This window comes from Mus caroli, chromosome 16, assembly GCF_900094665.2.
Source record: "Mus caroli chromosome 16, CAROLI_EIJ_v1.1, whole genome shotgun sequence".
Lineage (NCBI taxonomy): Eukaryota > Metazoa > Chordata > Mammalia > Rodentia > Muridae > Mus > Mus caroli.
Genome location: NC_034585.1, coordinates 7779172 through 7793295, shown reverse-complemented (window position 1 = coordinate 7793295; position 14124 = coordinate 7779172). Strand labels below are relative to the sequence as shown.

Here is a 14124-nt window from a genome sequence, read left to right as displayed (position 1 = left end):
GGTAGGATGGTCCTTTTACAGGGATTGTATTTCAAATATTCTGAATATCAGATATTTACCTTATGATGCATAACATTACTGAAGTTACAGTTCCGAAGGAGCAAAATAATAACGTTATGGTTGGGGGGTTGTTACCACCTGAGGAACTGTATTGAATGTCGCAGCATTAGGAAAGCTGACAACCACTGTATTACGTCTTTTTAGAGGGCTTCTCCTAATAATACCAGATAATTTCTAAACCTTTGGGGTAATGATGTCCAGGCTAACTAGCTCATCTGGCCAGACACTGGATCTGTCTACTCAAAGGCAAATATGAGCTGGCTCAATGCTGCCAGGGTAATGGAGAAGGTGGTTTCCTTTAGGTGAAGGACCTGATGGTATGCTGGGAGGAAGCTAAGCAAAGTGTACAGGTTAGGGAGAGTTGGATGGCCTCAACATGATTATATATGTACCAGAGATCCTGGATCAGCAGCTAATCTGGGGTCTCTGGCTTTTGGAATGACAGGAAGGATGTGTTCCAGGCCAACTGGTACGGAAATGAGGGTGTCTGATTCTAACTACATTGATAGGAATTGCAATCCCTAAACCTAGCCTTTGACTCAGAATACTGTCAGATTCAATCCCATTGTTGTGACTATAGCCAAGAGACTTAGCATGACAAGTAGGTCGTGGGCTCCCAAGCTCAGAGGGTTTGTTCCTTGCTATAAACTTCACAGAACTGTTACAGATCCTAGAGCAAGTTCTTGGGATCTGGGGTTGCTTCCACTATGCAATCTAGAAAGGCTAGGAGATATTTTTCAGACATAGGACAGTTGAGCTCTTAAGCAGATACAAATGAGATTCAAGTCTCTAGAGGAGTAAAGGTGCCGGTGATGCTCAATTTTCATAGGATGTTGTAATCTATGGGCAAAGCACCACAGGACTTCCAGAAGGAGTAGGTCAAATGTCTGTGAAGTCTGTTGTCTTCTCCAGTGTGGGGTAACAGTCCTTGACCACACTTGGGACCCCTGAACTGGCATTTCTGTTTGCAACTGGACTCAACTGAGGTGTTTTTGTTGTTGTTGTTGTTTTCTGAGACAGGGTTTCTCTGTGTAGCCCTGGCTGTTCTGGAACTCACTCTGTAAACCAGGCTGGCCTTGAACTCAGAAATTGCCTGCCTCTGCCTGGCTCAACAGATTTCTTAAAACAGACATTTAGCAGTTACTACCAGAAACTAGAAGGTAGCCTCCCACTAATCCTGTGGTCAATGGTTCTCAGAGGCCTAAGAGAGTAGAGCCCACTGTTAATTCTCCCTGCAGCCCAGAAATACCTTCTTCTGGTTTGGAGCCTCTAAGAAATTCGTTTATCCAATGTTTCTTTTATTTACAATAAGTACACTGGTCTTTTTCTAATGGAGGCCTCTCCATCTTGACCAATTTTTATATTACAGGCTTGACATGGTCAGTTTGAAGGGTCAGGACTGGAGTGTGACCATCATGTTATTGGCCTGTAGGAGAGTAGCTTCATTGGTGGCCTGGGCACCCTATCCTTGTCTTCACATGTCTCAACTATTAAATACCTTCTGGGCTACTTCTAGAAGCCATAAAATATTCATGCCTGCAAAGCATTTGAGTCTTTGGAGTTTTTTTCTAATATCTGGAGCAGATTCAGGAACCAAAGCCAAATGTAAATAATTCCCCAGCATTTTCTGAGTATAAAAGGCTGAAAGGACAGGTCCCAAACAAAGACTCAGGCAGACATTCAATGAACACCTCAGGGTTCATTTAGCTCTTAGAGAACCTCAGTGGTCTTTCCAATTTTTTTTGTTTTGGTTTTAAAAATCAGAGTATTGTTGTGTGCCCACAGTTGTCTAAGACCTTACTAATAGACAAGACTAGATTTAAATTTAAGAGATCGACCTGACTCTGCCTCTCTAGAGCTGGGATTAAAGGTAGATACTGCCTTTTCGTCTTCATACTCCTGTCTCAGTGCCAGCACCTCTGGGATGGCCTCGCAAAACCTTGACCCAGCTGCTGCCAGCGTTGCCTCGGTTCGAAAAGGAGCCGAGCCCTGCGGGGGCGCCACCCGAGGCCCTGTGGGCAAGAGGCTACAGCAGGAACTGATGATCCTCATGACTTCTGGTGACAAAGGAATCTCTGCCTTCCCTGAGTCAGACAACCTGTTCAAATGGCTAGGGACTGTCCACGGAGCAGCCAGCACCGTATATGAAGACCTGAGGTATAAACTCTCCCTAGAGTTCCCCAGTGGCTACCCTTACAACGCACCCACAGTGAAGTTCCTCACACCCTGCTACCACCCCAACGTGGACACCCAGGGCAGCATCTGCCTGGACATCCTCAAGGATAAGTGGTCTGCACTGTATGATGTCAGGACCATCTTGCGCTCTATCCAGAGCCTGCTAGGAGATCCCAACATCGATAGCCCTTTGAACACACACGCTGCGGAGCTCTGGAAAAACCCCACAGCGTTTAAGAAGTACCTGCAAGAAACCTATTCAAAGCAGGTCTCCAGCCAAGATCCCTGATGCAAGCTGGCCGCCCCTCTTTTGTGTCTTTTTTCTTAGATTATCTGTCCTTTCTCCTTGATTTCTAAGCTATGTTATTTTTGTTTTGTTTTGTTTTTAAATTAAGTCTGCTTGACTAGCCGGGAGTGATAGCGCACGCCTTTAATCCCAGCACTTGGGAGGCAGAGGCAGGCGGATTTCTGAGTTCCAGGCCAGCCTGGTCTACAGAGTGAGTTCCAGGACAGCCAGGGCTATACAGAGAAACCCTGTCTCAAAAAACCAAAAAAAAAAATAAATTAATTAAATCTGCTTGAACCCTTAACAATGTATATTAAATAAATACACATTGAAAAAAAAAAGGTAGATACTACTACACCCAGCGTTTTACTGTCTGTATCTGTCTGTTTTTTTTGTAAAACTCTGTCTCCCATAGTTTTGCCTCTGCCGACGGCTTACATAGACAGACTATATGATTAAGCGGCTACAACAAACTTGCTTGTTTGATTAAGGCATTTTTGTTAAAAAGAAAACTGTTTACCAGGTGGTGGTGGCACACACCTTTATCCCAGCACTTAGGAGACAGAGGCAATGGGATCTTGTGTTTGAAGCCAGTCTGGTCTACAGAATGAGTTCAAGGACAGTCAGGACTACACAGAGACACAGAGAAACCCTGTCTCAAAAACAAACAAAGAAACAAACCAAAAAAAAAAAACAATTGTTGCTAATTTGAATTTAGTCGTGAGTTGGGCTACTGATGATGGAAGTAATGTAACGGTGAATGGCATATCTGGAAGGGCACAATTATGAAATATCACAACTGTTCGGTATCCTCAAAAAATATTTAGGTCAAAAGCCACCACTGCCTGGCTTTTTTTTTTTTTCCTCCAAGAAAGGGTCTATGTATGTAGCTCTGGCTGTCCTGGAACTCTATGTAGATCAGACTGCTGGCTTTAAACTCCCAGACATTCACCTGCCTCTGCCTCCTGAGTGCTGGGATTAAAAGCATGCCTCATCACACATGGCAAATGTTTTGTTTTGTTTTTAGCAGAGCCTTATGTTTTGTCACTGCAATCCTGCTGTTAAAGGTCCCTCACTACTGGGATTACGAGAACCATGCCATGCTTGACATCCTATCACGTCTCCAGTGCACCATTAGAAAGAACCCAGTCACTGAATCAGCTCACATTGAGAGGTGTGGGGGGTGTATGTTGAAGATCCATTACTTGAAGTTAAGAATATCAAAGAGTTCTAGATCTTTCACCTTTCAATAGCAAAACCAGATCAACTTCACTAAAGTGTAAGCCACCACTTTTCCTTGGCTACTAGTACTTTTTCTTATTTTGGTTTTTTCGAGACAGGGTTTCTCTGTGTAGCCCTGGCTGTCCTGGCACTCACTTTGTAGACCAGGCTGGCCTGGAACTCAGAAATCCGCCTGCCTCTGCCTCCCAAGTGCTGGGATTAAAGGCGTGCGCCACCACGCCCGGCTTACTAGTACTTTTTCTTTTTTTTTTTTTTTTTTTTTTCCCCAAGACAGGGTTTCTCTGTATAGCCCTGGCTGTCCTGGAACTTACTTTGTAGACCAGGCTGGACTCGAACTCAGAAATCTGCCTGCCTCTGCCTCCCGACTGCTACTTTTTATTTCTTTAACATGTAACTGAAGTTTGGTAACTAGGCCCTTTGTCAGTTTTAAAAGCCTATTTCTTCAATGTGCAATTCTTTGGCTCTAGTCACTTACTATTTCCAATCGCCTTAAGGATCTATCATCTGAATTCATGTAATTTCCTTGGCTCAAAAGTCTGGTGCTTGGGGCTGGAGAGATGGTGTAAGACCACAGTTTGAGTCTCAGCATTCGCATGGTGGTTTCCAACATCTGTAATTCTGGTTCTAAGAGGATCTACACCAGCACTTCCCACATGTGGTGTACAGATACACAGGCAAGTAAAACATCCATACACATAAAATAAAAAAGCCCTAATCCCAGCACTTGGGAGACAGAGGCAGGCAGATTCCTGTGAGCTTAAGGTCAGCCTGGCCTACAAAGTGAGATCCAGGACAGCCAGGGCTGTTACACAGAGAAACCCTGTCTCGAAAAACCAAAAAAGTCTGGTTCTCAAACTTGAATACAGGTGAGAAAACACCTAAGACCACCAATGCTCTTTGGAGTGTGTTAGCCTGCACACCTCAAGCCCAATGTAGCAAGTCATTGCAATATGTTAAACATCCATCTTATACTAGATTCTAAATAGCCAAGTAGAAGCAGGTGCCAGTGACTTGTATTCTACAAGTTAAATTAGGACAAGGTCCTCATCAGACACTAGCAGAGCATGGTCCTTTCACAGGCGCACTTTTGGAAGACATCTGACAATGGAGAGCATTTTATTCCCACGCAGCTAGCTGAGGGGAACCTGTCACTATCCTTAACATTCACCTAAAAATTTCTAAATAAATTATGTAACTGTGCCGGTACAAGGTGGGGGCAGGGGACTCACTCACTCACTCTTGTAAATCTAGCATCTGAGACGTAGGGAAGGAGGCTCACTCGGTAATCCTGGGTGATATAGAAAGATCTTGACTTAAGTGGGGGCGTATTGGTGGATGCTTTTAATCCTAGCACTCCGAAACCTGAAGCAGGAGGATCTCAGTGAGTTCGAGGTCAGACCTGTCTACATAGAGAGTTCCAGAATAGCCAGAACTGCCATAATAGAGACCCTGTCTCAATAATAAGAGACCCTGTCTCAATAGAGACTGTCTCGAACCAATCGAAAATAAAAACTGGTGGTACTATCCAGAGCTCCCTGAACTGACTGAGAGCAACCTCGAATACGCGGTATTGGGCACGGTCACCACAGTGGGTATGCTTGGCAACTACTTGTAGGACGTTCTGGCGTATTCTCTCCTACGCTAAAGTTATCCCTTCACACTCAAGGTCTTACCTGGGCCGAAGCTCCCGAGAGACCCGCTCATTTTTTTCGTTTCTCGCGCAGCATCCCGCGCCTAACGTTGGTAGTTCCTCTTTATTTCCTGGGAATACCACCAATTTGGGGAAACCGACGCCTAAAGCCAGAACGGAGTGGAGGAGCCACGGCTTCCCGCTCTGCACAAGACAGCACGGGATTGAAGAGAGGGCTTTAGTCTCTCCTTAGGGCGCTCGCTCGGTGTCCTCCGGAAAGGAGCGGCAGGGTTTGTCAGGCCTGCAGCCTTAGAAAGAGTCGGAGGCAAAGAAGATGCTGCCGCTAGAATAACTCTGGGCACAGCCTACGTCCGCAACACCATCTACTTGAGAGGGCGGGGCCCAACATCTAATTTCGCGCCTCACCGGAAATGACGTAACTAACCCCCCGCAGTCTTACTGATTGCTTTCCGGTTCCGGGCCTCCCGGCTGCGCATGTACTCTGACTTCTACAGGCCTTCTACACGAGGCGACATGAAGGGCTCTGCGTCCGAATCTCCCAGTGCCTCGGTCGCTGAGGCGACCACCACCGACGTGCAAGTGACCCCGACCGCTCTTTTACAGCTGGACAGAGAGCAGGCGAGTGGCTTTGGGGACGACGATTCGGGAAGCAGGGTGGTAGGACCCGCGTTCGGCGCAGGGTGTGGGGCGAGAGGCTGGAAGTGAAGTGGGCCCGCGACCGCGTGGGCTCTCCGGAGCTCGAGGCTGGCCTCTGGAAACGCACCCCAGCGGGCTCGCTCTTCTCACACTTCTGGCCTGTCTGCCTCCTGTGGAAAGCGGGCTTCTGAGCTCGGTTCTGCAGCATCACAGGTCGTGTGTCCGTACACAAAGTGTTGGTAGCAGGGCCGACGCGCCTTTCCTGACCGCTTCCTTTCTCGTAGAGGGCAGAAGCTTCCGAATAGTCCTTCTCTTCCGTAGAAAGGACAACGTGTAAACAGATTCTGGAAGCAGGTCCTTAGATGTTTTAGACGGATTCTTACATTGCAATGGGTACAAATTGTAAGATCCTAATAAGCTGATGAAATTTGCCCAATAGAAAGAGGAGCGCCAGGCTTTGTGGCGCACGCCTTTAATCTCAGCACACGGGAGAGAGACAGGCGAATCTTTTGAAATCGTCTCCAGCCTGGACTACGTATTCCAGGTTGGCCAGAGCCATATAGGAAAATCCTCTCTTGAAACGCCCTCCGCCCCCAAAGGAGCAAAGGAAACAAATATGTCTGTGTGGGAGCAATTAACATAGATTGAGAAAATTAACTTATTCTCTGTCTCTGCAGATTAGAAAGGCAGTGGAAGTAATATCTAATCGCTCAAAGTCCAAAAAAAACAATAATGAATTGCTGTTGAATGGGAGCGAAAATTTATTTTTAATGGTGATATTATGGAAAATTCCAGAGAAAGAACTTCGGGTCAAAGTGTAAGTTATTATTTATCTCTTGAGAGTTGTTTGGTTGGATTTGTTTGTTCTTTGGCTTTTTTTTTTTTTTTAACATTTATTTATTTTATGTATGTGAGTATACTGTTGCTGTCTTCAAACACACCAGAAGAGGGCATCAGGCCCCATTACAGATGGTTGTGAGCCACCATGTGGTTGCTAGGAATTGAACACAGGATCTCTGGAAGGGCAGTCAGTGCTCTTAACCCCCGAGCCATCTCTCCAGCCTCCCACCCCCTTTAATTTTTAAAACTCAGAGTGTGAGTCACATGTGTCCAGTGCTTGCAGAAGCCAAAAGAGGATGTCAGACCACCTAGACTGCAGAGATAAGAGGTTGTGAGCAGCCCAGTGTTGGTACAGGTGACAGAAATCCGATCCAATCTCCTTGGGAAAGCAGCAAGTGCTCTTAACTGCTGAGTGGGTACAATCCTGCATTTGGTCTCTAGCCCAATATTTTCTTTTTTAGAGCCAGAAGTGGCAGAGGCAGGCAGATCTCTTGAGTCCTTGAAGCCAGCATTATCTTCAGAGCATGTTCTAAGACAGAGAAACAATGACATGAAAACAAATAACTAAAAATATTTTTAAAGAGCATTTATTTGTGTTTGTCTGTCTGGAGGATTGGGTGCACGCATGTGGAAGTCAGTGCCATTTCTCCCTACCATGTTGGTCCTGGAGCTTAAGCTTTGGTTGTTAGGCCTGGCACTGAGCACAGGTTTTCACCTGATTCATCTGGCTTGCCTGCATGTATTGTATGTTCTCCTTCGCTCTCCTAGGTCAGCAATGACCTTGAATGAGAGAGTAAGCATGTGTTGTGAATAACCCACGTACTTTCTGGCCTTTTTTGTTGTGTTTTGCAGACCTTTGCCTCATAGCATTCTCTCCGAATCCTCAGATGTATGTCTCTTCACAAAAGATGAATTCGATTCACCTGAACAGACAGAAGGTTTCTATAAAAAGCTTTTGAAAAAACACAGAATTAACACTATCTCTCAGGTAGGTGTGCTGATATGTTGAAGTCCTTTCAGAGACTTCATAGAAATGAAGTATGATACACTGCTGTAATTCTTGATCTTTCAGGTCTATTTTCTTTGTAATTTTATTTTATTCTTTTATGGCTATGATGTGTGTTCCTAACATGCATGCATGTGGGTGCAGGTGTCTTCTGGGACCAGAAAAGGTTTTGAAGTCTCCTGGAGCTAGGGCTTCAGGTGGTTGGAAGCTGCCTGCTTGGTGTGGGAAATAAAACTCAGGTCCTTCAAAAGAGCATCAAGTTCTCTTAACTACCAAGCCATCTCTCCAGCCCATTTTTCTCTTTTAATGTAATTGTCACTGTAATGTCATTGTTGGCTGTATTTGCTTTTGCTAAAGGTGCTATTCTGATTGGTGTCTGAAAAGCTAAATGCATGTCAGATTTTATATCTTATTTTTAGTTGTCTTGAGCAGAGTGCCTAAGGGAGAATGGGGTTTCCCAAAGCTGGAGTTGTAGAAGGTTGTTTCCATGTGTTCTCTCTAAGAGCAGTCGGCTCCAAAGCACTGAGCCATCTATACTCCCGTTGCAGATTGTTTAAAAACCTAATTTTTTGTGTACTTGTAGAGCATCACATATCTGGCTCTGGCTTGTCATTATTTGTTTATCTTTGTAGTCTGTTTCTTTATATTTCTTCTGGTAGTAGGAATTGAATCCAAAACTTTACACATGTTAGATCAAACTTACCCATGCTAGACTCTACCCCAAGCTTGAAATGTAGACCAGGCTAGCCTCTAACTCAGACTAGATTTAACCTTTACACCTCTATATCAAGGGCTGCTACCTCCTCACCCACAATACCCTTGCTTTTTTAAAAGTGTCTGGGTGGTGTTTTCTTTTTTGAGGGGGGGGGTGTATTTTTTTCAAGATGGGTATTTTTTTTTTCTGTATAGCCCTGGCTGTCCTGGAACTCACTTTGTAGACCAGGCTGTCCTAGAACTCAGAAATCCACCTGCTTCTGCCTCCCAAGTGCTGGGATTAAAGGCATGCGCTACTCAGCCTGGGTGTTTTGTCTGTGCACCTTATACATATATAAGTACCCATGTAGATCAGAAAAGAGTCTTGAATTCCCTGGACCTGGAGAGAGGTACATATGGCCACGAGCTACTATGTGGGTGGTGGAATCAAACCCAGGTCCTCTGTAAGAGCAGCCAATGCTTTTAACCACTAAGCTGTCTGTCTCTGCAGCTCATTTTATTTTGTTTGAGATAGCATCTTGCTCAATTGCTGGGCTGCTCAAAGTTAGTATCCTCAAACCTGAAATTCCCAAGAACAAGTTATGTCATATACTTAAGTGCCTGGCTGACATGCTGGGATTTTATCCAGGCTCCTTGATCGTTCCTCTCAGGGTCTCCCACCATCTGGCTAAGCCTCTAGCATATTTTAGCTGCTTAGGAATTCATTAATCAGAGAGGGGCATGGCTCTAGGACCAGTCTGAATAGGAAGTGTTAAATATTTCTCCTTCTGTTTTAGATGCTTTAACATTTTATGGTTTTGGTCTTGTTTCTGTATTCTAGATTATCCCTTTTAAAACTTTAAAAACAGAATATAAAGCCTATGAAGCCAAGCTCCGCCTCCTGGGTAGCTTTGATGTCTTTATTACTGATTCGAGGATTCGACGGCATTTGCCCACACACATAGGGAGGCATTTTTATCAGAGGAAGAAGTGAGTTTATTTGCAGTGACTGGACTTGGCTGGTATGGGGTTTCTGTGTCTCCGTCCGATGTTCTGATGCCTGTGTGCTTTTATAGAGTTCCAGTGTCTGTGAACCTTCTGGCAAAGAATCTGTCCACAGAGATTAACCGATGGATCACAGGGACCGTCTTAAACATCTCTAAGCGTGGTTCTTGCAGGTAACAAAGAACATTTATATGAGATTTCTTTAAACTTTACATGTCCCCCCATCCCTCCCATCCCCTACCCCATTTAAGGATCTTGTTAATAAAACTAGGACCTTCTAGCCAGGTGTGGTGGCGCACGCACGCCTTTAATCCCAGTGCTCGGGAGGCAGAGGCGGGCGGATTTCTGATCTACAAAGTGAGTTCCAGGACAGCCAGGGTTATACAGAGAAACCCTGTCCGTCCGTTCCCCCCCACCCCCCCAAAAAAAGAGGGACCTTCTATTAAAACCTAAATTTTTTGTTTTTAATAAGTCTTCGGGGGGGGGGGCTTTAGAAGTAATTTTAATCCCCCATTAATGAGTTTGTTGTCTTTTTTTTGTTTGTTTGTTTTTTGGTTTTTTGAGGCAGGGTTTCTCTGTGTAGCTCTGGCTATCCTGGGACTCACTCTTGGCCTCAAACTCAGAAATTGCCTGCCTCTGCCTCCCAGGTGCTGGGATTAAAGGCGTGCACCACCGCAGCCTGACTGAGTTCATTGTTGTCTTTGTTGTCTGATATTCCTGGAGAGAGGTGAACATACGTGTTCACCCTGTGCAGGGCAGGAACCATAGACCAAGGAAGTGATTGTACAGGTCTGTCTTGATGAACAGTGAGTTTGTTGTGCTGACCTAGAGTGGCCCCACCCACGCATGGGGGTTGTCATGGAAACTGTACCACTGGAGTTCTGTGGGGCTGCTGGTAACTCCATAGAAGGTGCCTGGAGCTCAGATAGCCTTGGGGTGGAGCCTCTTTGGTTTTGTGCCTGTTGAGGAATGTTTCAACTGAGAGGAAGTAGCTACACATTGATTCCTTCAGTTCATCCTCACCCAGGATCCTGAACTAGGTAGAGCCTTACACCTAAGCTAAGGAAAAGACCTTTGGAGTCAACCAGATGGTTCAAGTTTAAGACACCTATCCAGCAAGCATGACAACTCGTCTTTGGTTCCCAGGACCATCACTAGTATGATGGAGAGAACTAGTAAGGAGAGAACCAATACTTGCAAATTGTCCTGTGACATACAGAACACACACTAGATAAATAAAAAGACTGGAGAAATGGCTCATCTATTCTTCAGAGAACCCAAGTATGATTTCCAACACTCATGGTACATGTGGCTCACAACAACCTGTAATTCTTCCTCTAGGGATTGAATGTCTCTGGCCCTAAAGAACACCTACAGGATTTGGGATTTAGCTCAGTGGTAGAGTGCTTAAGGCCTGGGTTCAGTCCTCATCTCTGAAGGGAAACAATAAAAGGGCAGCCACACGTTCACATGCACAGGCACACATACATGTAAACCAGGCATGGTAGCACATCCCTCTAATCCTAGCACTGAGGACAGAGACTAATATATCTAAGCCTGAAGCAAACTTTTTGTTTACATAAAGAGTTCCAGCCCAGCTAAGACTATTGAGACCCTGTCTCAAATTATTAAAATAACAGTTCTTGGGGGTTTTGTTTGTTTAAGATTTATTTTATTTATATGCGTACACTGTAACTGTTTGAAGACACACCAGAAGAGGGCATCAGATCCCATTACAGATGGTTGGGAGCCACCATGTGGTTGCTGGGAATTGAACTCAGGACCTTTGGAAGAACAGTCAGTGCTCTTAACCACTGAGCCATCTCTCCAGCGCAGTTCTTGTTTTGACATAGGGTCTCACTATAATTCTGGATAACCTGGAACTCAGATCCTCTGACTTCTACCCTGAATGTTGGTGTTGAAGGCTTGTCTACCACCACACCCAGCTTTAAAAACAAAGGATAATAATTGCTTTCCAATCTTAAGTGGTCAAAGATGGGGTCAGTGTGTGGATCCAGGCTTAGCATAACAAGCACTAGAGATAGATTCCCATTGTATGCTGTCTGCAAGATGGAAGCCCCTTGATTAGCTTCAGTTAAGTAACTAAGAGGAGTTGTCATTGGGCCTGGCCTCCTCCCCTTGAGTTAGAGGCTGGTGTCAGAGAAGGTTAGAGATACCAAATATAATGGCTCACATCCGACCACAGGAGAGCCTGGGCTAAGAGGTCCTCTGGTTTGAGGGTAGCGTGTACTGCATGGTGAGTTCGAATTTCTTTGATTGTTTCCATTTGCTTTGCCTAGCACAATGTATCTTCCTGTCTTGTCTCTTCCTCTTCTTTTCTCTACCTGGGCAAACAGCTTTACACACCTGCACATACAGAGTAGCCAGCCAATGTCTGACTAAAGAAAAAAAAGCTGGGAAAGAAGCTGCTGTGCATTGCTATTCCCTGAGATGCCTCCGCAGTGAGCCTCTGGTGAGGGAGTAGTTCCAGTGCAATAGGAGCCCTGCTGGGCTTCCCATTCTTTTCCTGTGCCCTGCCCCATAGCTGCAGAGATGCTTTGGTCTCTGCTAAAAATAAGTTATCCATGAGAGAGGAGAACTTCTTATTTCAGAAGGACTCAGCTGGATAGGACATGCAAACTAGGAGGTGTCAATGGCTTTTGGGGGTGATTTCTTCCCAGAACAGATTTGGGGTCAATGTGGGTTTTCCGGTTTTGTCTTATTACTATTGTGTATTTGAGTGTAGATGTCAGAAGGCATTTTCCAGGGTCAGTCTTTTACACTCAAGTCACTGGGATTGAACTTGAATGCTTTAGCTCAGGCTGTTAGGCTTGTGTGGGAAGTGCCTTCACCCACAGAGCCAGCTTGTGGTCCAACCTGTGGGTGGTTTCTTTCAGCATGGTGGTGTTTTAACTCAGGGAGTAGAGTTTTAAAATACAAAAGTTAAAGGTTAAAAACTTTATTGCTTTATTAAATTCTAGTACGATCCGTATTGGTCACACTGGAATGGAGACTGAGCACATCGTTGACAACATCCTAGCTGTCTCAGAAATGCTTTCAGAAAAATTGCCAGAGGTACAGTATGGCAAGTGCGTGTTTTCCATTCTAAAAAAGCAGAGTGTGTATAAATGACATTCTTTCTTTTTTTCAGAAATGGCAGAGTGTGAAACTGTTGTTCCTGAAAACTGAGAAGTCGGTTTCCCTGCCCATCTTTTCTTCATTTGTCACATCTCAGGATGAAAACGCTGTTTCCTTCCGTAGTTTGAGGAAGCAAGTTAGTATAAAAGTTATAATATTGGATGGGGCTTAATAATGTGTAGCCAAGAGAGATCACAGCAAGTTCAGAACTAACTTAAGCTATAAGACCCTGTTTCAAATAAATTAATAAATTAAGGTATAGAGTCAATCTTGAGGGGGATGTTCAGGCTTATTTTATGTGCCTTGGTGTTTTGACTGCGTATGTGTTTGTGAGTGTCAGATCTTCTGGAGTTAGGGTTGTGAGCTGCTGTCTTGGTACTGGGAATTGAACCTGGGTTCTCTGAAAAAGCAGATGGCTTAACCACTGAGCTTTCTCTCCAGCCCTAACAAGACTCATCTTCATTTTGTGTGCTAGACAAGGATGAATGTCTTCCGCTGTTGCTGTCCATTGTCATTTTTGAAACAAGATCTTTCAGTGGAGGCCACTGATTGGCTGGACCAGCTGGCCAAGAGCTCCCTAGATCCTAGATGCACTCACTCGCCTGTAATTAAGATTCAGATGCCAAACATTGTGCCTGTCTTTCTATGTGTCTGACATGTTTTCATGTAAACCCTTGGCCCACTGAGTCCTCTCCCCAACCCCCAACTTTGGATACACACACACACACACTTATAGACTTAATACTACAGGTGCTATTTCCAAAACAGAATGAAGGGTGATGAAGAGGAGACATATAACTGATTAGAGTGGGGTTGTTTTGAATTCTCTTTGACCATGCTAATCGTCTCTACTGAATTTTTCATCTCTGTGTTGTGTTTCATGTCTTTATTTCTAGAGTTGCATATTGTCTTAGTATTCTTCTGCTGCAAAGAGTGAAAGGCATTCTGCTAAGTAATGATTGAAACCAAAATTGAGCTTAGTGGCCATGGGCTCTGCTTCCTGCTTATATTTATTCTGGAGTGTAGCTCCTAATAGGAAAGAATTCCATAGACTGTTTTTTTTCCAAGACAGGGTCTCTCTGTGTAGCCCTGGCTGTCCTGGAACTCACTCTGTAGACCAGGCTGCCCTTCTCTCTGCCTTACCTTAAACCTCTCTCGGTTGCATGCATACATTCATTTTCATGGTAGGTATTGAGTACGGGACCTTGGACACAGCAGACGTGGTATAACACGTCTCTCTTTTAGTTTGAAACAGAGTCTAAGTTTTAAACTTCAATAACTATAGCTCAAACTGGCCTTTGAGGTTGTTATCTTCCTGCCTCAGCCTTCCAGGTAGTTAACATGATGACGGGTACTGTTTTCAGCTACACTCTGTGTGTGTCCGTCCGTCCG

General features: G+C 44.7%; 1 protein-coding gene and 1 pseudogene across 2 annotated transcripts in view; both read left to right on the top strand.

Moving 5' to 3' along the window:
• Positions 1 to 1931: 1931 nt before the first annotated feature.
• On the top strand, positions 1932 to 2544 carry LOC110311147 (annotated as a pseudogene). Its single transcript, XR_003835116.1, has one exon. The product of XR_003835116.1 is annotated as a ubiquitin-conjugating enzyme E2 C pseudogene (transcript).
• A 3319-nt stretch (positions 2545 to 5863) lies between these two features.
• Rsl1d1 (ribosomal L1 domain containing 1) overlaps positions 5864 to 14124 on the top strand; it is a 9474-nt gene continuing 1213 nt past the window's right edge. The window contains exons 1-7 of the mRNA XM_021185566.2: positions 5864 to 6032; positions 6728 to 6867; positions 7743 to 7878; positions 9431 to 9579; positions 9666 to 9767; positions 12576 to 12669; positions 12746 to 12868. Of these exons, the coding sequence (XP_021041225.1) occupies positions 5889 to 6032; positions 6728 to 6867; positions 7743 to 7878; positions 9431 to 9579; positions 9666 to 9767; positions 12576 to 12669; positions 12746 to 12868 (888 nt within the window). The 5' untranslated portion in view covers positions 5864 to 5888. The remainder of the gene's footprint in view (positions 6033 to 6727; positions 6868 to 7742; positions 7879 to 9430; positions 9580 to 9665; positions 9768 to 12575; positions 12670 to 12745; positions 12869 to 14124) is intronic.